The sequence below is a fragment of the Stigmatopora argus genome, chromosome 3 (assembly GCF_051989625.1).
Source record: "Stigmatopora argus isolate UIUO_Sarg chromosome 3, RoL_Sarg_1.0, whole genome shotgun sequence".
Taxonomy (NCBI): Eukaryota; Metazoa; Chordata; class Actinopteri; order Syngnathiformes; family Syngnathidae; genus Stigmatopora; species Stigmatopora argus.
The window spans coordinates 14094346-14115415 of NC_135389.1; the positions used below are offsets into that span (position 1 = coordinate 14094346).

At 40.1% G+C, this 21070-nt stretch overlaps 3 protein-coding genes and 1 long non-coding RNA gene across 16 annotated transcripts in view; 2 read left to right on the forward strand and 2 right to left on the reverse strand.

Moving 5' to 3' along the window:
* skor1b (SKI family transcriptional corepressor 1b) overlaps positions 1-12988 on the reverse strand; it is a 46928-nt gene extending 33940 nt beyond the window's left edge. For 9 of the 11 annotated variants that reach the window (XM_077595514.1, XM_077595511.1, XM_077595512.1 and 6 more), the window contains exon 1: positions 12849-12988. The gene's annotated coding sequence lies outside the window, so the exon portion shown is untranslated. The remainder of the gene's footprint in view (positions 1-12848) is intronic. The other 2 variants (XM_077595520.1, XM_077595519.1) reach the window with 2 other exon arrangements.
* Positions 1406-12993, reverse strand: c3h15orf61 (chromosome 3 C15orf61 homolog). Its single transcript, XM_077595525.1, has 3 exons — positions 12849-12993; positions 1752-2180; positions 1406-1672 (listed from the first exon to the last, which is right to left on the reverse strand). The coding sequence occupies exons 1-3, from the start codon at positions 12874-12876 to the stop codon at positions 1545-1547; spliced, it is 585 nt and encodes a 194-aa protein (XP_077451651.1). The 5' UTR covers positions 12877-12993; the 3' UTR covers positions 1406-1544.
* Positions 12994-14774: 1781 nt separating this feature from the next.
* Positions 14775-17221, forward strand: LOC144070945 (uncharacterized). Of its 2 annotated transcripts, XR_013299511.1 has the most exons (4): positions 14775-14908; positions 16507-16761; positions 16838-16931; positions 17033-17221. It is a non-coding gene; the product is annotated as an uncharacterized LOC144070945 (long non-coding RNA). The 2 variants fall into 2 exon arrangements; XR_013299510.1 differs by having other exon boundaries at positions 16507-16931.
* Positions 17222-17764: 543 nt separating this feature from the next.
* On the forward strand, positions 17765-20991 carry aagab (alpha and gamma adaptin binding protein). 2 transcript variants are annotated; one of them, XM_077595524.1, is made up of 10 exons: positions 17765-17902; positions 18534-18724; positions 18801-18897; positions 18992-19081; positions 19271-19354; positions 19436-19515; positions 19603-19690; positions 19774-19878; positions 19970-20019; positions 20104-20991. In XM_077595524.1, the coding sequence occupies exons 2-10, from the start codon at positions 18665-18667 to the stop codon at positions 20179-20181; spliced, it is 732 nt and encodes a 243-aa protein (XP_077451650.1). In that variant the 5' UTR covers positions 17765-17902; positions 18534-18664; the 3' UTR covers positions 20182-20991. The 2 variants fall into 2 exon arrangements, with proteins under 2 accessions (XP_077451650.1, XP_077451649.1); XM_077595523.1 differs by lacking the exon at positions 17765-17902 and adding an exon at positions 18169-18355.
* Positions 20992-21070: the final 79 nt, after the last annotated feature.

Here is a 21070-nt window from a genome sequence, read left to right on the forward strand (position 1 = left end):
ATGCAAAAGTTATGCCAATGCGGGCTGAACAATTTGGAATTAGAAATAATCCAAATCTTCATTCACCACATGTTAACTCCTTGACAGCAATTGTCAGCAAATCCATTTAACGGGATGGCCAGCATTCAGTGATCACGTTGTACTGCCATTGACGGCGTTAGATGACCCGTCCATTTTGACGGGGGACTGGCAGGTTACAGTACAATTGAAATAGTCTCAATTTCCACAATATGAATGGAGGTCCATCCCAAAACGGAGCCATACAGGTCCAATAAATAATATTCAAGCCTTTTTCATTTTTCAATCAATGACCCAGTCAAGTGACCAAGCTTCCGACAAGCAACTCTCACCCTCAAATCGTCATGTCAGTCATTTTGCAGCATCCTAGTGCAAATAAAGGGTCAAAGGAGACATTGATTAAAATGTACGACAAGAAATTATTCCTTCTTCCTCTTTGTGGCAGAAAACGAAGAGGCCAAAGGCAGAAAATTGAGGTCGCTGATAAATGCTATTAGGAGGAGATGCGGAGGGGTGAAGAAATCAATATGGCAGTTTGTCACGCTGCCTCTCGCAAGGCGCACGATAGTGCAGCAGAAGCTAAGCGACTGCCCCGTCAGCAAAGCACATTAACAAAAATCAAAGGATGGAGAAGGCCTAAAGGAAGACACGCACGTGTCTGCGTACACAGGCCGCACTTTGGTGATTAAAAGCTATTTCATCAGACCTGTCTTGACACAGTAACACTATTGACTAGCTGCTACATGGAGGGTGATCACTAATTTGCCTTAAATTAAATGAACAGCGGTCATTTAGATTGTATTGGCTGCGCAAAATGAAGTAAATGCTAACAACAGGGTTATTAAAAACCCCACATGCTGTAAAAACATGTTTTTTAAAAGCCAATTTGACCCTTAAAGCCCGCAAAATGTACACGTAAAATCACTCATCTTGACTCCTTTTCAGTTTCATTGGAAAGAAAAGCTTTCATTTGATGTTTTATTTGTTTATTTCCTTCATTCAAATTTGTCAAGTTTAGCAACGCAGTCTCAAATTCTGGAAACAAAGAATTGGTCTGGTGGAAACTTTAAGGTTGCTAAAATGACAACTTTGCTTTCAGGAAACCTCCAAATTATAGTTTGTTCAGCCAAAACTTAGCACTTAAAATCAGTAATTTATGAAGTCGAAAAATCCGTCCATAGACTGACCATTAGTATCACCTTAAAAAAAATGACCAACCCAATTTCAATGTTAATTTGAACTTCATAGGGGACAAGAACAAGAGTACCTTCCTTATACAAACGAATTTTGAGGAGAAAAAAAACGTCATGCATTTTTAATGTTACGTGTGCCCTTGAAATAAAGACGGTTGTTTGTCAGCGTAATAATATGCAAAAGAAACTTTTCCATTCCAACTTGAAATCTTTATTGATTCAACAGAAACTGTCCACTTGATACAGAATTCCACTCCTGCCAATATGCCCAGTGCAACGTTCCATTAGTAAATGTAAATAACACACATTAATATCTTGCTGTTTGTTTTTGGTTCAATATTGAGCACCTTCTTCTTCCTTGTAGGCAAAATAGACTTTGACAGGACCAACGCTCGTCTGAACCGTTTCGGCAGCACCCACAACCATCCAGCAACCGATTCCGTACGCTAAACAGGGGATGCCTACAAAAAAAATAGCTTCCTGATGTCATGTTTGAAAAGAAAAATTGACATGAATGACCTCATCATTTTTCATACAGACCTAGATTGATGAATTTAAGCATGGTGAAAAACTTGTCATCAAAGTCCAGGTTCTGTGGAGGTGCTTTGGTGCAGTGGTACTTTATGAAAGGAAAGCAGCCTGTTCTTAGAATGTGGTAGTTGGAACCTTGGACACTCCAGTTAAAGTTGGACAGTCCAAACTGGTCATTGTGGACGGCAGAGTAGCGGACGCAGTAGGACGTCCATGGTGGAAGCTTTCGCTGGGCGAGATGACAGGTGAGCACCTCCGAGGCGGTGGGACGACTGGCGGATTTGCCCAAAGTACTCGGAAAAAGCGCAATTTTGACCAAGACACGATGCATTTTACTCAAAACCTCCTTCATAACTCGCACTCGCTTGATCATTTTAATTTTTCTGCAGGAACTTGAAGACGATGTTCCTGACGAGCGGCTTAAATGAGTTACTGGCCCTTTAAAAAAATAAGGGACGTTAGCTCAGCTAACCTTAGCAAACATGATCCTCCTGTCACTTACAAAAAAACCGCAAACACCTTAAAAACATTACACGTACGGAGGCATTAGATTCAAATCGCTGTCCATATTCATGCGTAATACATATTTATCTTGGAAATGGAACAGACATTACGTCGGTTGTCGGTGACATTTCGGTAAGTAGGTGCTCCCAATAAAGTTGACCGGCTAGAAACAAAGGGGGCGGAACCGACCGCAATGAAACAATAAAATACAATAACAAGGATAACAAATGTTATAAATTGCCTTAATAGCTCAAATGCAAATGAGATTCACTTAACACTGAGTCAATCTGTTCATTATATTGTTTGTAAAACTGGTTTTAGTGAATATAGATTATATCAATCTAATTGGGAGTATGAATATGAATATCAGTTGAGAAAAATCCAAAAACATTTCAAAACATTGAACTGTCATTAAGAATTATCCATCAATGATCCCTTATAATATTTTCATGTTTTTATTTTTCATATAAAGAGATGGCTTTGACTTTATTTTAAAAATAGAACTATTTAAAAACCTTTCTATATTATTCTATTTTATTGAGGTGCAACTTTTTATTAATTTACATTACTACAGTCATTACTGGACTGATATTCCTGATTTGAAATGGGATGAGACCACGTTGCTTCTTTACATGGAAACAAGCAAGCACACATAAAACTTATAGTCACTGATTTGCAACATTAAACAATTAATCTCCATCCATTACAAAAACAACAACAAAACATGCTAAAATCTGGAGTTCAATTAACAAATGACTCTTAATACAGTACCCACAATTTTAATTTTAGCAGTCATTCCCACTCCTTGCTTCCCAGAATGTGCAACTTCAATAGAGCACATGAATGTTAAGATCGTTAAGGCATTAGCAAGCGACCTTAAAATTGGTTTCTCCCTTCATTTTAGAGAATGATATTCCTGATGAATGACAGAGGAGGGCAAAGGTCGTCAGGGCTCTCTTGAGATTATCTGAGACACTTCTATTAACAGCAACCAATACAAAAGAAGGTTTACTAATGATTCCCATGTTGCCATTTTAGAGAACTAAGCATTTTAATCTGTAAATTGTGGTTAAACAAACCTTCGAGTGCATGTTCCACCCTGTAAAGAATGCGGGTGAACTGTTTATTTATTAAACTATATGCAACAAGCAAAGAAAAGACTGAACAAATAGGTTAAATAAGCTCAAATAATGTCCTAATCTACAAAAGAATTTCTCCCCCTGCTCATATATGGTGTGACTAATCTATTAATAATGAATAAAATAATGAAACTGCCAGAACATGTTTACTTACTGCTGGAGCTACATTAAAAAAATACATAATGTGTCATTATTTCACAAATTTCTCATTTGTGAAGTGGTGGTTGTACTCCATATTCATGTCCTCAGGGTCACGACTGAGTTTTGTAGAGTGTATATTTCGCGCATGATGAGTGTCGGGCCACACGTGGTAAATTGTTAGCCCTTTCTTAATTAACAGCTGGGAGGAACAATGAATATTTCAATGATGCCAAATGGGTTTATTTGTATGACGCCAATCAAAGAGAGTAAGCAGTTAAGGAAGGGTTTGCAATTCAGGTTGAGATTTTTCAAAAAGCAGAGCTGAATGTGCTGCGACATAAATGAGTAGGCTGATTACTTCAAGCAGAAGGCTCAAGAGGACAAAGGTGTTCCAGGTTCTCAAGCACATTAGGGAGACAAAAAGAGGATGCCTTAGCCTGGGTGAGCACAGGAGAGAGAAGCCAATAACTCGCCGTGCTGCATGTGCGGCTCCTCTTGTCAAGCACACAACAATAAAAGTGTCCAACGGGGACTTAATTGTGTTTGTAATATGCAGGCCCCTAATGATGGCTAGCGTTAAAGCCATTAAGCACGGTGGTGGTTCAACTGCTGGTCTGAGGCACCAGGCCACCGACTAAATGAATGTTTGAAAAAATAATACAACTAGCAGATTACCGAGCATAAACTCGTGCATACTACTAATAAAAGGCATCTATTGTTTAAAGGCCTGGGCCAGGTTGATGAGGTCTTCCGGCATGCATAATGAAACTGGTATGAATTATTAATGTGTTGATTATTTAGACTCATCTATCAAAATGATAATGAAGTCTGCGCCTAAACATCAATTGAGCTCTTTGCGTAATTACAGTATTTACTTGTATTTAACGAAAATAAAGGGCCAAACACTGATCTATCTTTGTGATTACTGTATTACCTATTAGTTTGTTAGTCTCAGCCTGTAATTGCTTCACTACATTTGGGGACGAGATGCAAAACATATGATGTCATTTTTTTTCCAAATTTAAAGTTAGGCAATATTTGAATTTTTAAGATTGATACAACGTACATCAAAGTTTTTAATAGGACAGATGTGATCAAACTAGAGTGGCAACATCATATTTGCTCATTTTCGGTAAATTATGACACATGATTGTAACTGTGCTTTAAGATATTACAAAAAAAATCATTCTAAACGTTAAGTCAATCACTGCCACCTTCTCCTAATTCAAATGGATTAGACTATTATCGCCATCAATGGCACTGAAAAACAATCATTAACTGCCAGCCTAAAAATCACCTCCTCAAGTCCTTCCAAAGTCACCCAAATTAAGCAGAAGAAAGCTCGACAGATATGGGTTATTCTTGTGGAATGACAACCTCCTTCGCTGTATATGTGGACCCATTTTGCCCTGAGCTAGTTTTTTTAGTCTCATATCTAATGTGAAGTTCCCATTCCTATGTTATACTTGTATGGTTAATGACATCATTAGAGGCATATTAAGGGGTCAGATATGGTCGTCGTCTCCTACTTAAACGGGGCTAGTTTTACCAATAATATCCTAATAGCTATGGCCTCCCTCTAAACAGGGCAAATAAATCACCACTGAAGGAGTTGTGAATAACTAAATGGCAGTCAGCTGCCTCCTTTTGCTGTTCCTATTTATCAAAGTAAACACCCCTGCCAGAAAATGCAAATGGCTGCCTGTCAGAACTCCAAAGTCTCTCGGTTCCAGCCACTTCATCTTCACCACGACGCCCTGGCCCGAAAGTGTGTAATTCTCCTATATGTTCTACTCGGCATAATCGTCCTGCTGTATAATGTGCTCAAATGATGACGGATATATCGGCTGGAGGCGCCACTTACTGGTCTTCGTTTAAGTTTCCTATTGTTTATTTTCCATGGTGATTTAATAGCCATGATATTTTTGCTCCTGTAATTGATGACTGGGTACACAGAAAACAAGTAGAAATGATTCCCATTTTCAGCACACTTAAACATTGACTACTGTTTCAATGCATGAATCTGATACCCGAGAGACAGGCCAACTCTACGCTGCGCGGTCACTCCACTCACTAAAATCTACTTGTCCATGTCCTATTGTTGCTCCACACAAAGCCGTGGGAAATATAAGTCTGGATTGTACCTGTGTTCTATTGCCTTGGATTTTCATTAAAAAGCTCGATGCTGCAGCTGAGCCCCCCTCGCTCCACAATGTGAAGAATGACTGTGCAAGGGCAAACATATGTGACCTGCTTCTTCCCATCAAATAAGGTATGCGGCTTTCAGCAACAGGTTTGAATCTAAATTGATGTTTAAATCCAGACAGCTTTGCCCATGTGGCTTTGTGTCCAATTCACCAAGATGTGTCTTTAACGCAGCTGCCTCCAATGTGTCATGTACTGTTCATGGCCTGCTTCTTAATTATGCTGTCAGTAAATCCCGTTCAAATCCTGAAAACTAAAATTGAAGTTTGATTTCAATTCTGACGTTACGTTCCTTCAAACTGTGCTGTCGTTGTCAGTGGAATTGTATTCTACGAGGAGATTCCCTCTTTAGTACTTAAATTATACTCAAATCACTACACTTTCAGATTAAGGGGAAAAAAACAAAAAATGAAGGTACAGTGTGAGAAAACGATGACTTTGTCATTAAAAAACACACACACAGATTGAAGTATGTCTCTGATTATATCGGGTTTGTGTGCGAGCAAACAATTTCATTAGTGTTTATGGAAATACACAGTCAGTTCATGGTAGTCCCCAAAGATTGACTCAACCACAGGGTTTTTCTTGTTAGTAGAATCCAATCCGAAAGGATTCTTCAGTACTAATTTAGGAGTGAATTGCCTCTATTTATGCCCCGTGGGTGTTTTGAACAATAGCGTGTGGATGATGTGACAAAATCATGTATTGTGAAGACATTTTGTTAGGTAGACTGTAATGCCTTAATGCTCCTACTCCTTTTGGATAAACCTTGTATAGTCAGGCAAACATGGCGCCCTTCACACTTCTTTCAATAAATAATAAAGTAATTCAGACATGCTTTTTCTGTCACGCTTTGCGGGTGGTCACAGGGGTGCTAGAGCCTATACCCAGACGCTTTGGGCAGTAATCCCTGAACTGGTTGCCAGCCAATCGCAGGGCACAATGAGACAAAACAACCATGCACGCTCACACCCAAGCACAATTTAGAGTGTTAAACCAGCCTACCATGTTTAGGGAATGTGGGAGGAAACCAGAGTAGCAACATATAAATTACAATGTCCAAAGGCATTTTTCTATCAATGCGTACACCGTTCTATAGTGTAGGTTTCGAGCCCTAATTGTCAGACAATATCAAGTATTTCACTTTAACAACTGGCAGATCAATCGACAAGCGCATCCACACACTGGGAGCATAGGTTAAACCATCATAAACCAGCACATTTCCAGCATCATCAATCAAGCAGCTTCTAGCAAACTTCATCCTAATAAATGAGATCAGGTATAGGTGGCAAAACAATTTGCAATCAGCCACGGCAAATAACCAGTCAGGGGTTAACCAATGACAGCACATTCTGGAGGCCATCACTTAAAAACGACCTATAGTCTAAAACACGGGGGGGGGGGGTCTAGGGGCTCTGAACATCTCGCCATTTTAAGGTCAAAGGGCACACCTTAAATGGTGGAATCAGTGTATCGACACAATAAAAGCTGACAGTTTATTAGAGGGTCATGTGACACATTTGCTCCCTGCGCCCACTGTTTGCCTTGCCTCCTTTCCGCATCCCGAGGGGGCTGTAAGAGAGGCCCCTATCTGCCCAAACGCATCCCGTATCTTGGCTAAACATTGATCTGCTTTCACAACATAGTCAAATGGAGCAATTTGACGCCACATGTTGCCACGCTCTAAACTGCATCCATCACGGCAAGCTTCTCGTAGCTTCTCACCTTCTGACCCATTTTATTTACGGAGTGTCTTAATGCAAATCCTTTCTTTAATGTCGTGGTCGAGTGTAATGGTTGACTTTTGGATAGACCACTCAGGTTATTTAACTCATTGACTGACATTTGTGGACACAATTCCTCAAAGTACTATGCAAGTATGCAATTGGTGAAAATAATGTTTCAACCACAAAAATGCATGTACAAAATGCAAATACATGTTGTTTGATGACAGGTACACGTGATAATGAGTATTATTGACATTATGAATAGTAATGCCCAGATACCATGTTTTGCCTCCCAATACTGATTCCAACACCAAGTTACCGATACTGTACTGGTATCACGTTTTATGAAAAAAAAGACACTTTTTTTTCTTTTTACTAAAATTACAGCAGCCTACTCATCTCCCACCCTCCCACTTCAAAAATGGGAAGTCTGCGAGTGATACACTCATTTCAGTTCAAAGCAGATGAATGAAAGAAAAAAAAAAGAAACAAACTTTCATTGGCCAAAAAGGCCTCATGTCAGCCATGTTGGTAGGGGCAGCCTTCCGATGAAAGCCAATGTATTTACGCTAAAATTAAGTCGCAACTAGCTTATATCTCTCAACTGATTTTTTACCTAGGTCTACAATGTCTTGTGTGTCTTGTGTCGGTCTTGCTACTGCAACCAAGAAATTTCCCGAATACGGGATGAAATAAAGTTCTAACCTAACCTAACCTAAAAGATTGTTTTGTCAACATTAAAGCAACTTACTCATTGACACTAATACCAACAGCTTCCTAAAAATGCTGACTTTTATTTTCATTTTTCTCTACTATTCCAGATCCAAACGTTTAATTCTAAATTCTAAAGTTTTATTTTATGATCCCTCCCCAAGTGCAAATGTCCTTGTGCTATCCGGATGACTTGGGTAAATTTCTAGTTATCCTCAAGACCTTTGGTGGCTGTTTCAATTTCTGCGTGGGATGTCTGATGGACCAAGTGGGAGGGGTCAATCTGTGAGTGACAGCCTATTATCAGAAGGCCTCCGGAGTGTAATGGCTTTAAAGTCACAGGCACAGAGACAGCATCTGCCCTCAATAACGACGCTCTCTGAACTGGGCGGCTGCTGATGAATACTGAAGCTAAGCCCATCTATCCAGGGATCAATCAGGAGCGCGACTGCGATCGATAGCACTCTTGTTTCTGTAACTAGGAGGCGCCATAATGGTTTTGCCGCTTAATTATATTGTCAATTTTTAACTTTGGTTTTAGGTGTCTTAAACAGTTTGGGATCACAAGTGCATGCTTTGATTTGACAACGTGCCAGCTCGCGGCTAGCTTTTGTTAATTGGGAAGACATTACGTTTCAATGTGAGGCTGAGAAATGCAGTCACTGAGAGGAAGAAAGTGACAAAGGGAAAGATTATCTCTAGGCATTTGAGCTGACAGTATCGGAAGGGAAAGATCACGATTTGGTGCAATCAGAGGGGATAGACGGAAAGTCCATTTCGATTGCGAATGGACGACTATGACCGCCAATGGCAGTGAAACGTGTTCATTCACCGCCACCCTCTCATTGATCCAACCCAAGTGTTATTTGTGTTTTGAGCGGTTTCTGTCTGGCTTCACTGGAGATAATTCTGTTGAGATTCCAGTCATGGAGGAACCATCATCATATTCAAGTACTGTAAGAGAAGAGGTCAAATGCGGCACAGTGATTCCCCCTGTACAAACCATAAAGCACACAATGGTGCGGCAAAAAGTGTAAGGGAACTGTTGTCATTTGCTACGGTAGAGCAAGCTCACCCCGGGACTTTGCCTATGCAGTTGGGCCAAACAGCAGGCCAAAAGACAAAAAGAGAGCGAGCGAGATGCTTTTGCAATAAATTCTGCGGTCTTAAACTGCGTGGAGTAGCCGCTGATGGGATTCCGACTTTGCTCGGTTTCCACAAAGCGCCCGGCAATCTGGCTATAAATAAAACAGATGTTTCCCTTCTTTCTTGATTGCCACTCAGTTCCCCCGTCGCAACGTGGAACAACGGCGTTGGGGAAATAGAGAGAATCTCCAAAGTAAAGCTGGCTGGGTTCAATTTGTGGTCTTAATGTTCATTTATTTTACGTTTGCTGCTGATGTGAGGCATGTCAAGTAATAGTGAATATTTTTGCACATTTCAGGTGACTTTTTTAGAGGAGCATTAACTTGAATTTTTATTTTGATATGTAAAAATTGGTGAATAGTGTTTTGAACTGCCATTGGGTCAAATGTCAAAATGCACTCGTATGGTCAAGTGAAAAATAAACCAAACTTAATTACTTTAGCACCAACAAAAAAAGCAGCAAATTGCGCTACATAATGAAATTAAATAAAACTGAGCAAATTGATCAGTCTTTTTTAAAGACCTAATGTATTCTAGAATGATTGAAAAATAATAAAAAGTGACAATAAATTTATTCATTGGTATGGAATGTCTCATCATTTAAGAATTTGCAAAAAAAAAATTTCTCTTTCCGAAAGCCTAGTACAGGAGACTGCTAGAATAAGTTTTGCAATGATTAATCTGAATTCTTCAATGACAAAAACGTGGTGTTTGAATGATTTACGGTGTGAATACTCTTTTTGGACGTGTTCCTAAAATGAGCAGGATCTCACAAGGTTTCATTGGAATTGATTATAAAATGATCACAAGCTCTTGAAAGCAGTTAGAGAACCTCCGAGTGACTTTTCCTTTTCAGAGCGCCAATGCCTTTCAAATTACAAGCCTAACCAAAATAAGGTATTGTTTAAGATTTGTTTGTGACAAAAAAAGGCCTCCATCTGTTGACGCTATTAGGTGTAATTTTTACCCTCTTGTGCCTAATGATCCATATGCAAGCTGTGAGAGTGCTTAAGAGTGTATGGCCCCCTTCAGGCGTTGCATGGCTGCAGATCTACATGTCTTTAACCTCTTTGTGTGTGTGTAGAAGCTCAAACGGGCCCCGGAGCTTTTCGGAAGGCTCAAACATCATGCCTGAGGCGGCGGGGGTCCCCCTCCCGCTGTACCTCTTCATCTTTTGCCCTCCTCTTCCTCTTGGTGGGACCTTTTTTGGGGGTTGTTGATGCACAGCGAGAGGCAAAGGATTGTTGGTTTATTCTAAAAGCTCATGTTTTTCTTAGCAAGAGTCCGTTTCGTCACGCTGTGCTTTAACAAGTCATGGGCAAATAAGATAATGAAAGTGGCGTTCCTTCTTATAGACGTTTTTTCATTCATTTTCCGTTCCGCTTATCCTCACAAGGGTTGCGGGGGTGCTGGATCCTATGGTTTGATTGCAAGCCAATCGCAATGAGACGAATAACCAGTCACATCCACGGTCGGACCGTGGGACAATTTGGAGCGTTCAACCAGTCTACTATGCATGTTTTGGGGATGTGGGAGGAAACCGGAGTACCCGGAGAAAACCCACACGATCCCAGGGAGGAACATGCAAATTCTACACATGAAGGTCTGAACCTGGGCTTGAACTGTCGACCTTAGAACTGTGAGGCGCACCTTTCCACCTCTCACAGAAAGCTAACTGTTTTATTTGCAATTTAATCCACACTTTTGAATAGAAAATACTTTGGGAAAAATCCAACTTTTGAGTTTTAAATATTTATTGGAAATAAATTGCTTTTTCATGAAAAATGCATCACTATTATTTTATGAGAATCTAATAACCCTCTTCCCCTGATAACAAATATGTTCAAAATTGGTGTTATTGTGTCTGTTTGGGCTGAGTACCTAGCTAATGAGAGTTGTATCTCAAAATAAACGGCAACGCATCCATCTACACTTTCTACTGTGACCGGATCAAATATTCATGCTTGTTTGTTTGAACCTTTATAATCTTTCCACTCATACCAAATTGCTATCCGGAATATTAACTGGCAGAAGAGCAGAAGGCCGTCGTAAAGCATTAAAGCGATTAATGTATTTTATGGGAAAACAATGAAACCATAATAAAAGATTCAGGCAATGCGGAACGCGGGATGTGGGCTTTGCTTTGATTAAAAGAGCGAGGTTTAGAATAAAGGCCAGTTTAAGTGTTGTGTCCATATGGCCCCAAGGCCCCGAGGCTGTGGGCCTACACTTGGGGGGCCCCGGCACTCTTCCCTGTCCATGGGACCCCAGCTGGTGAAACAAACTCCATTTACGCTGCCGCGCTGCCTGGACCGCCATTATGGACCTTGGCGGCGGCTCGGCCTGTCGCTACCATAATTAACAGTCCCGATGCCACAAAAATTACATCGCCATGCCACGCGTACGCCAAGAATGAGGTGACGAGCTATTAGGAACAAAATCTGAGAGAAGTTGGAGGTGAATGCTTCTCCATTCAAAAGGAATTTTAAAAAAAAGTCAAACGGTTGCACTTCAAGCTCACAGTCATTAGGCTGTAAATAGTTTACACAAAGCTCCCCTTTAAATGGCAAAAGGCAGTAATTAACACATGACAGAAAATCAAAGGCTATTTGTAAGCATATGAGACATAGGACCCAACAGCTTACAACTGTGGTGAATGAATAGTTTCGGAATCATTAAGCACGCTTTATTATTTTGGACTAGCTATGTGTTTAACTTTCTTCGGAAAACAAATGCTACTGTTTTTTGTTTTTTTTAATTACAACAGAATTTGAGCCCTGCGTTTGCTTACAGTCATGCAAATAATTACGGACAAGGACAGAATTATAATCATAAGAATGCTAATGCCCTTTGCAACCTATTCTGTTGCATTTCACCGCCAGAGTAAATTACTAGATCTATTTTTGAGGGGCCTCATCCTAACGATGAGCACCACTGTCATTTCAATATCTAGCTGGTCATGTAACATCATCTGCTACTTAGATGTTAACTATAAGTAGCTCATCCCTCATTGTCCTAAGAAAAAAAAACTATCATTTGTGGAGTTCTTCTAAAAGAGACTCTTTGGAAAAAGTCATAAAAACAATGCATCATACTTAAAATCATCAACACAAGCACAAAAAACGAGGATGTTCAAATGAGAGTCAATATACTGCCTTTTTCTGAAGGTAAGGCACTTGTAGAATCCTTTATCTCTCATTCATTTATTTTCCCTTGGCACTTATCCTCAAAAAGGCCAGAATAAAATGACCATTATACAGTTAAACAACAAAGGAAAAACAAATGGAGTACAGTGACACACTAATGCGCCTTACTGTATAATGAGGTGCGTTCCTTACGAGTTCCTTACGAATAAAAAATATACTTATTCATTGAAGGTGTGCCTTTTAACCTTGACTGAAATCGCCAGTAATGTCAAATATGTCAACAGCTTTGAATAACTTCAGTATTCCATGTTAAGAGATTTTTCCTTATTTGTGAGCGAACACATTTTCAACAAAGAATCCCCATAAACCATTTAGCGCATTTCCTACCTTTGATGACAACAGACGTCCAATTCATCTTGGCCGAGCCAGATGGCAGCAACCACTCACTTCCAAGCCACTTCCGGCGTCCACTCCCGTCAATGGCGTACTCAAACCTTGTATAGTATAGTATACATGTAACCTCCTACCTGTTGGGAGAGAAAGATGATTGCAGTGACAAAGTTAGTGTTGTTTCTTGACCTGATTTATGACACACACACACACACACAACAGATCTATTATTGTAATAGCCAGCAGGCGTTTGACCTCTCTTGTTTTCCAGCAGGTTGAATTGATAAAAGCTGCCGATGGGAAGCCCATCCTATCCTTCACTTCTTTAATGTGCGCTAGCAACGAGCTCCTTGGGAATACAACTAATTACTCCACATCTGTATTTATTTGATCCACAAGGAATTATCCCTTCTGTCAGTGGCAGAATTGTGCTAGCAGCCATAGGTAGCAGTGATTCATCTCGGCAACACGTCTGGCGCAGTGTAACAACAAAACAGCGGGCAGATCAATAGAAATAAATGAAGAAGACGACTCGCCGTATTGCAAATGGGTGTCATAAATGCATACAAAGACGGGATGTAAAATGCTAATGCTGCACTTTTATCAGATTGAGGCCATAAATAACAAAACACCATTTCTACAATTTGTTGCCATTAAATGGAGTTAATCAAAACAAAGAAAGCGGGATGTAAACCATTAAACATATAATAATTAAATCAAACTATATCCCTATGATGTGTTTACCCCAAAACAAAACAGATGTTCCATTTCAGAAGCAGTAAAAGGAACATTTCAAGTGGAGCGCTTGTATATTTGGTTTCAATCTCCTCTACCACCTCCTACAGGGGAATCCACAAACTACAGACGCTCATAACAATGTACATAAAAATATGTTTTAGGTACGGTACAAATATTAATATATCGACCATTTCACAATTTAGGCACATTTCCAGCCCATCACATTTTAAATCATTCACATGCCAAATACTACAAATTTTAATTTCTGAGTAAATTCCCTTGTTCTAAGACCAAATCGAAAATAATAATAATATTATAATAGTAAGCAATTAAAAAAAGATGGGTGGATAATACATATCTACACAAAACCATATTTTCTTTAATCACGATATATTTTTTAAATGTACTATAATTTAATCTGATTGTTCTATTCCGGTATCCATTAGTTTAGCTAATGTGTGTATCAGTTTAGTCAAGGTAACAGAAAATTGTGCACTAACCAAAGATGCAATGTAACCTGCAATTAAAACGTGATTTGAAAAAAATACACAACTTAATTATTATTGAATTTTTAAAAAGTCTGAATTAGTTTCACCCCTAATATTTACCAACGTAAATTAGTTCTTTTGGTCAGCAGGAACAAATAGCTAAAGTTTTTTTTTTTTCAACAATCGTAATATTTTGTCAAATAAATTGAATTCAGGACAGAATTCAAACCTCATTTCGTGATTTTTTCCCCCTCAAGACACAATGTGCCTGTGAACGTGCGGTAATGATTGACATCTCAGTTGTTGTTTTTTCCTGAAGTACAGCTTGTTCCTAAAAATCTTATTTTATGATCAAAATAGATCAAGAGAGGGCTGATATTATCCACACTTCGGGATTAGTGTACTACATGCAAACAGTATTAGGCAGTGACAACCCCCTACCCGTTATATCCGAATCCACCTCGCTGATGTTCCGCGGGACGTCAAATTGCCTCAAGCTCAAGCACGTGGCTCTCGGGGTATGCTGTCAGAACGAGGCCACAAAATATGTCAACACCACTGTTTCCTATCTTCTATAATTGCCTTTACTGTGAATCTGTATCAGCGCAACTACATCCCGCCGAGCTCACTAATAGACCTTGGGGTTTGGGTCGTTAAGTCTAATCATATAGAGTACGGAGAGAGTATGGAGGCTGATGATTAATTTGGGTTCATATTTCAGCAGGGGGTACCTGTTGCATCATGTCCAGCCACTGCTGGGCTCCATCCAGCAACACCTTCAGGAGGGCACTCTGGATTTCTGCCTGAGCTGCAATTCTCAACTGAATCAAGGTAATTAAATGATTGGATTCATGCTAATTAACAACAATGGGGTTCAACTTTCTAATTATCCTTGTTCACACAGCACCCTCTGTAGCCACCCCGAGTGCGCATAAAGCGTTCCATCTGCTCGTAATTAGGCCCAATAATTTTACACGCTCCCAAAATGATTTACAATACACGTGCCTGATTACAGTCGAAATACCAGTGCGGTGGTTCATTTGGAACAAGAACGGATCACGGTTTGCACTGTGTTGAAAGAGGAGGCCATTTTTGCCGTGACTTAATTTGATATTAGCACAGTGTCAAGTGCAGATATTTCATGTAATGGCTTCTCATTTCCCTAATTTGGACATTGTCATCTCCCTGCAAGGAATCACTTGAATGAGTTCCTCCACACTCGCCGACCAAGACGAGAGCTTGTGTGTGTGCGTGTGTGAGTGCAAGAGGAAACAACCTAATGGAGGGATAATGGTTCACTCGGAAGACTGGCTGTTTCCAGTTGGTTGCCAGACGCCAAGGATGAAGTCATGGACTAATCACACGCAAATCATCCCATTACGGCATTGCTCAATGGCATTGTCAATCTCTTCGGGCTAACCCAAGCAAACCAAGCATGAAAAAAAAAACACTGTTAATTTGATAGTTTACTTCAGAAACATCTTTTCACAATTAGTCCAATCAGCGAGGTACATGATGCCACTGCCAGGGGAAGATTAGCAGGCTTAATTAATGGGCGTTGAATGTTTAAAGAGAGAGAACATAGGTTTTGTGCATGTAGTAGACAGAGCACTGTTATAACTAAATGGATTGCAGATGGTAATTAATGAACTGTCAGTACACTTGAATATGTCCAACTTGGATGAATGCAAAAACAAAGATCAATGATGACCAAGGACAATGTTCATTTTCATGATTGGGTATCAACCGGGAAGTGGGCGGGAACCGCAGTAACGAGTTGCATTTCCATATCAAAACAGCGCCAGAGTCTGAAATGCTTGTTTTTTGACAACTGACTTTATATACTACATGCGGTTGGCATTTTGATTGACAACTTCTATACAAAATAGCGATTGCTTTTTCCAAATTGACAGGTGGGCTCATGAGTAACCCACTCCGAAATGTAGACATGAACTGACAATTATGACGCTGGCTACGATTTCAATCCAGACACAAAATCAACTCAGTCCTCTCAATCTAGACAAATTAGTAACATTGACAGGCTCAACTAACATTTCATGAAAACTAACCTTTCCTGGCCAAGCATGTTATAAACAAACAAAGAATTCTGTTGTTGGATAAACTCAAGCATTTCAAGCTCATCTGTATATACAAAATATTTCCCTGATTCTGATCTTTCCCTGTAAATTGAACTATTTAATCTCTCTCTGATGTTCGATGATGTTCCTTATGGACATATTTAAGAAAGACACACTTATACTCACTACTGTGCCCCAAATTAACTCAAATAGTCGATATCCCTCTCCTGCGCTAATTGTTATTCTGGTCTTGATTCTGAAGTGTCATCACTTTTAAGACATAAGTTTGTGCAAATCTTCCTGACGCCACCTGATGTCCATTCCCCACCTCCCAATCCTTGTTCTCTGCAGACCACTGAGCTCTTTGACAGAGCACAAGAGGAGGCCAGGTGCTGAGAGATGCTCCGCTTCAAGGCACACATCTGTCTCCTACTGGGCTGTGAAAATGTGGCACCTTTTTCTTTTTGGGGGGGAGGGGTTTGCCGAAAACCGAAAGGCCCGGTTCCGTTGCAAAGCTAGTCTGACTCTGGGAAGGAGGGAGTCGGCAGATAGCCAGTGATTAGCAGTTGGGGAAGCTACGCTTGTCTCATTGGCATGCGAGAACAGGTATGGGCGTCTGCCCTGAGACAGCTGTAGAGCACCAGCCCATAACACAGCAATCAAGCGCCTGTTTCTTTAGAAGAATGCTGATGTGCTGCAATCTGCTGCTTTCTTCAGCCAACTGGTCCATCTGTACAATATCACAACGACACTCGGCCTCTTCCTTGTCACGTCAGGTGCGGGTTCGCCAGAAACATCACTGAGGAAAGTGTATAAACTACTACGTATATATCGAAAAGGAAGACTGACCTTTACAAAGATGTGTTTGTTGTGACAGGGGCGGCCAAGTGACCTTTATGTCACCATTGCTCTGTGAGTGAGACCTTTGAGTGCAGAGGGATTCCATCACTCTTCAGTCCAGCATGAAGAGTATATATCCTGCCGAGTGAAGAGGTGCCGTAAATATAAGTGAAAGGAAGAATGATAGCCAATCTATCTTAGCTGTTTCACAAGGTAAAGTGTCCTGACGAATGGGCTGTATGGGCAATAATATAAAAACAACAGACAAATTGAATCAATGTGAACATTTTTAGTGAATAAATGAGAAACACGGAGCTTCTATCTAGTAGTACATCCATTTCCAATACAATCTAAAGAGCAGCGCTGATACTGACTGCAAGAGGAGCATTTATGGATAAATGGAACATTAACCTAGAATGATATTAGTTTAACCAAAATGTAGTTTTGAACTTGCTCTTTTGTGGACACTTTAAAACATGCATGGTAGGTTGATTGGACACTCTAAATTGCTCCTAGGTATGGGTGTAAGTCTGTTGTCCACCGATTCAGGGTGTCCCCCGCCTCTGGCCCGGAATCAGCTGGGATCGGCTCCAGCACCCCCCGTGACACTGAGGATAAAACGGTTCAGAAAATGAATCAATGAATATATGTACTTTTTATGTAATATAATTTGTTTTGCTTGTGGTATTAAATTAGTTATTTACAAGAAGTAAATTAATAATTTATTAAATAATGAGGCGTCGTGGTAATGAGTGGTTGGTTAGTAGATCTGCACCACAGTTCTGAGATCAATGGTTCAATCCCAGTCACTGAGTGGAGTTTGCATGCTCTCTGTGCAGTCTATGTGGGTTTTTTTGTGGGTAATCGGTTTCCTCCAACATTCCCAAAAGATTCAGAAATTATCTAGGTACGAGTTTGTGTGTGATTTGTTGATTGCCTCGTGCTCCAGAAAAAAACGAAGATGAATGAATGATTGAGAACTAAATTTGAACAAAGTGATCATTTCAGATTGAAATACTGATGATCTAAAGGGCAGATGAAATGGGGAAAAAAACATTTTACCGAGAAAATAATTGGAATAATATATTCTTCATACCTCTACAGCACAGAACAGATAGAGCAAATGTTTGGAAAACCTTTTTTTTTTCCTTTTTCATGAGGCGTTCAATGAACCGGTAGAGTACGGGAGAGTTGAAAGTTCACCCTGCGTCACGTGACGCTAGTTGCTCCCGAACCTGAGCTGGAACCGTCGTATTTTTCTTCATTAAAATGTCCGACTCAGAGGACGCTCCGATGACAATTCCGTGTGTAGTTGTCACGAGCAGTGACGGTACATTTAAAGAGCAAGAAATCGTCAAGCGTAAGTGTTTGTTTAGGTAATTGTACAACGATGTCAAATGTGCTAATGCTAGCTTACGCTTCTACCTTGATTTCCCATACAGTGCTCGGAGAAGAGTCGTCTTTAAGTAATCTAGGGTCGTCTTTAAGTAATATAGGGAGTGATTGTAAACTGTACCTGCGAAATTTGTGTCTCGCAGAAATTCTAGGTTCCCAAACGCTGCCAGAGGCTACCAAACGAGAGCAAGCCGTAGTATGGTACCCATGGACCATCAACAACAAGTACTACACAGCAGATGTCAGCCTATGTGTGGTTCCCAGCATTTTTCAAATGTCATCAGAGATTGCACAGTCCATGCAGGCTTTCATTGCTTATTTTGATAGCACGCAGGTATGCCTCTTTGCTATTGTTGTTTGGAAATCCCAATATTTTATTCAACGTGATACCCAAAGTGTATGTGTTGCAGAAGGATGGCCTGGAAAAGCTTCGTCCGTGGATCTCAGTGGTGGAGGACATCTCTCCAGAGGTGCTCATTCTGGTGTGTGACAGAGTTTGCGATGACGGTATGTTTTGTTTTTTTCTGCCGTGTGGACGTGTCATTGTTGAAAGAGTTCTGTTTGACATTGTAAGGCCTGTTGGACTGGATTTTTTTGCAAGGTGTCAGTAGACGTGAAGCCCAACAGTGGTGTTTGTCGCACAGCTTTGAGTTGGTGGAGCTCAATCCTCAGGAGTTGCCCGATGAAGATGGTGAGTGACGCTTTGCCAATTTGTTCATTTTCCACCTGCATGATGTGTCGTGTGAAATGTTGATTCCCAGTCCCCTCATTTTGATACCGAGGGGAAAGTAGCTCATCAAAACCCCAACCCACAATAACCCTGTTCACCGCTCTTTTAACATCACTTCATTTAATATTATTATTGCTTTTTTTAATGCAGATGACTTTCCAGAATCCACAGGGGTAAAAAGAATTGTCCAAGCTCTCAATGCAAATGTATGGACCAGTGTGGAGATGAAGGATGGTCAGATAAACAAAACCCTTTAGGTTTTTCTTCTATGTATTATCCTGTAAAACCAACAATACTATCTTTACACTTTAACAGGGAATAGTCAGAGCTTTGGACTCATGAGTAGTTTGGTGGCCGCCCGACACAATAACCCTCGCAGCTGTCAAGATCAGCAGGTCAGTGCCGGCAATACTTGGATAAAGATTATTCTTAACTTAATATGTTTTCCTAAGTTGGAAGTTATTACTCTTTGTTGTTGTTAGTCTTCTAGTCTGCCAGCAGAGGGCACACTTGTGAACGAACTGGATTGTCAGACACAGAGAGCCAGCTCACAGGAGAACGTGGTTGTTGGTGAGAAAAAGACAAAAGTTTTTAATCCTAATAATATCTTTAGAGGTTACAAGTGTGGAAATGAACGGTCTGGCTTGTTTCAGATGCAATGACAAATTTGGATATTCAGGAGCTTGCAAATCTCACAGCTGGAGACGCAGATGTGGATAACTTTGAACGCCTATTCACCAAATTAAAAGAGATGAAAGGTGAACGATGATCCTCAAATGGTAGCCACATAATCTCCGTAATGTAGCAAATGAGATAACAGTATTCCTTTGTCTCCTGGGCAACTCACAGACAAAGCTTCATCTTTACCTCACGAGCAGAGAAAAGTCCATGCAGAGAAGGTGGGAAAACTATTTGACATTGCACTAAGAGTCACAGACTAATGACATTTTTTTTCTAAATTGTTACTCAATTCTGTTTTTCAGGTTGCAAAAGCATTTTGGATGGCAATTGGCGGTGATAATGATGAGATAGATGGCTTATCATCAGGTGAGGAAAGCTAGCAGAAGCGAACCGTGGCCCTATCAACGTTTCCTGGCTCTCGCGCCAGCTCCAGCGCTCCCTCAAACGGCTTTTGGCGTGGGGAAAGTGGACTCGCTCATGGACGTACTGTAGACAGGTTTGCTGCAATTCTTCAAAAATGAAAAGTGAAGGTGCAAAATTAGATTTCTGAACTTATCCCTGGCTTGCAATTGCAAAATGTATTTGGAAGTCACAAGAATGCATTATCGTAAAGAGCAAATAAACCCCAACGAAAAGGAAGTCCGCAAGCTTTCGTTGGTCAACTAAACGCTCGTCACTTTTGTCAGCTGAAAAGTAGCTGGTGATGTATATTCAGTAAAAGGTTTAAAAACCTTAAAAGTGGGGAGACAAACTTGAAGCTTGCCAAAAGAGTCAAAAGATTTGACCCAGTGATGACAAAAAATGGTTGTCGTTGTTGAATAATTAATAACTGTATGGTTTTCTTCGTAAATAGATAGGAAATATGTAAGCAATTAGCTGGGATGTCCTACTTTTAAGTAAACAGCAACATAACCAGAAAATAGACCCATTTAAAATCCAGCAAAGTTAGGACATTTTTGATTTTGTTCCTTTTTATGACCAACTGTTATCCAAACAAGTCATAGACATTTTGTAAAGTCACAAAAGATGAACTGTCAAACAAATAACAGTCTGTAATGTCACCATAAAGACGTTTTGTTTTTAGTGTTTGTGAATGGCTCTTTTCATTTCTTGTACTGTAAACATGACTGTTACACTCTGGGTAACTGTTCATGATGTCACATGTAAATAAAGTACAATAATGCAGTGTTTACCAAATCTTATGGATGGTACTCAAGCAAACAAAAACCCAAAGTAAATATTATGACAAAGTACTATATTAATCCCTCA

Excerpts from the sequence above, each read along its gene's own strand:
- c3h15orf61 (XM_077595525.1), bottom strand. The coding sequence starts at position 12,876 with ATGAATTGGACGTCTGTTGTCATCAAAG. Across the intron at positions 2,181-12,848 it reads GACGTCTGTTGTCATCAAAG|GGCCAGTAACTCATTTAAGC; the intron begins GTAGGAAATGCG and ends ATTTTTTTAAAG. Across the intron at positions 1,673-1,751 it reads GCTTAAATTCATCAATCTAG|GCATCCCCTGTTTAGCGTAC; the intron begins GTCTGTATGAAA and ends TTTTTTTTGTAG.
- aagab (XM_077595523.1), top strand. The coding sequence starts at position 18,265 with ATGTCCGACTCAGAGGACGCTCCGATGACAATTCCGTGTGTAGTTGTC. Across the intron at positions 19,691-19,773 it reads ACAGGAGAACGTGGTTGTTG|ATGCAATGACAAATTTGGAT; the intron begins GTGAGAAAAAGA and ends GGCTTGTTTCAG. Across the intron at positions 20,020-20,103 it reads GAAAAGTCCATGCAGAGAAG|GTTGCAAAAGCATTTTGGAT; the intron begins GTGGGAAAACTA and ends TCTGTTTTTCAG.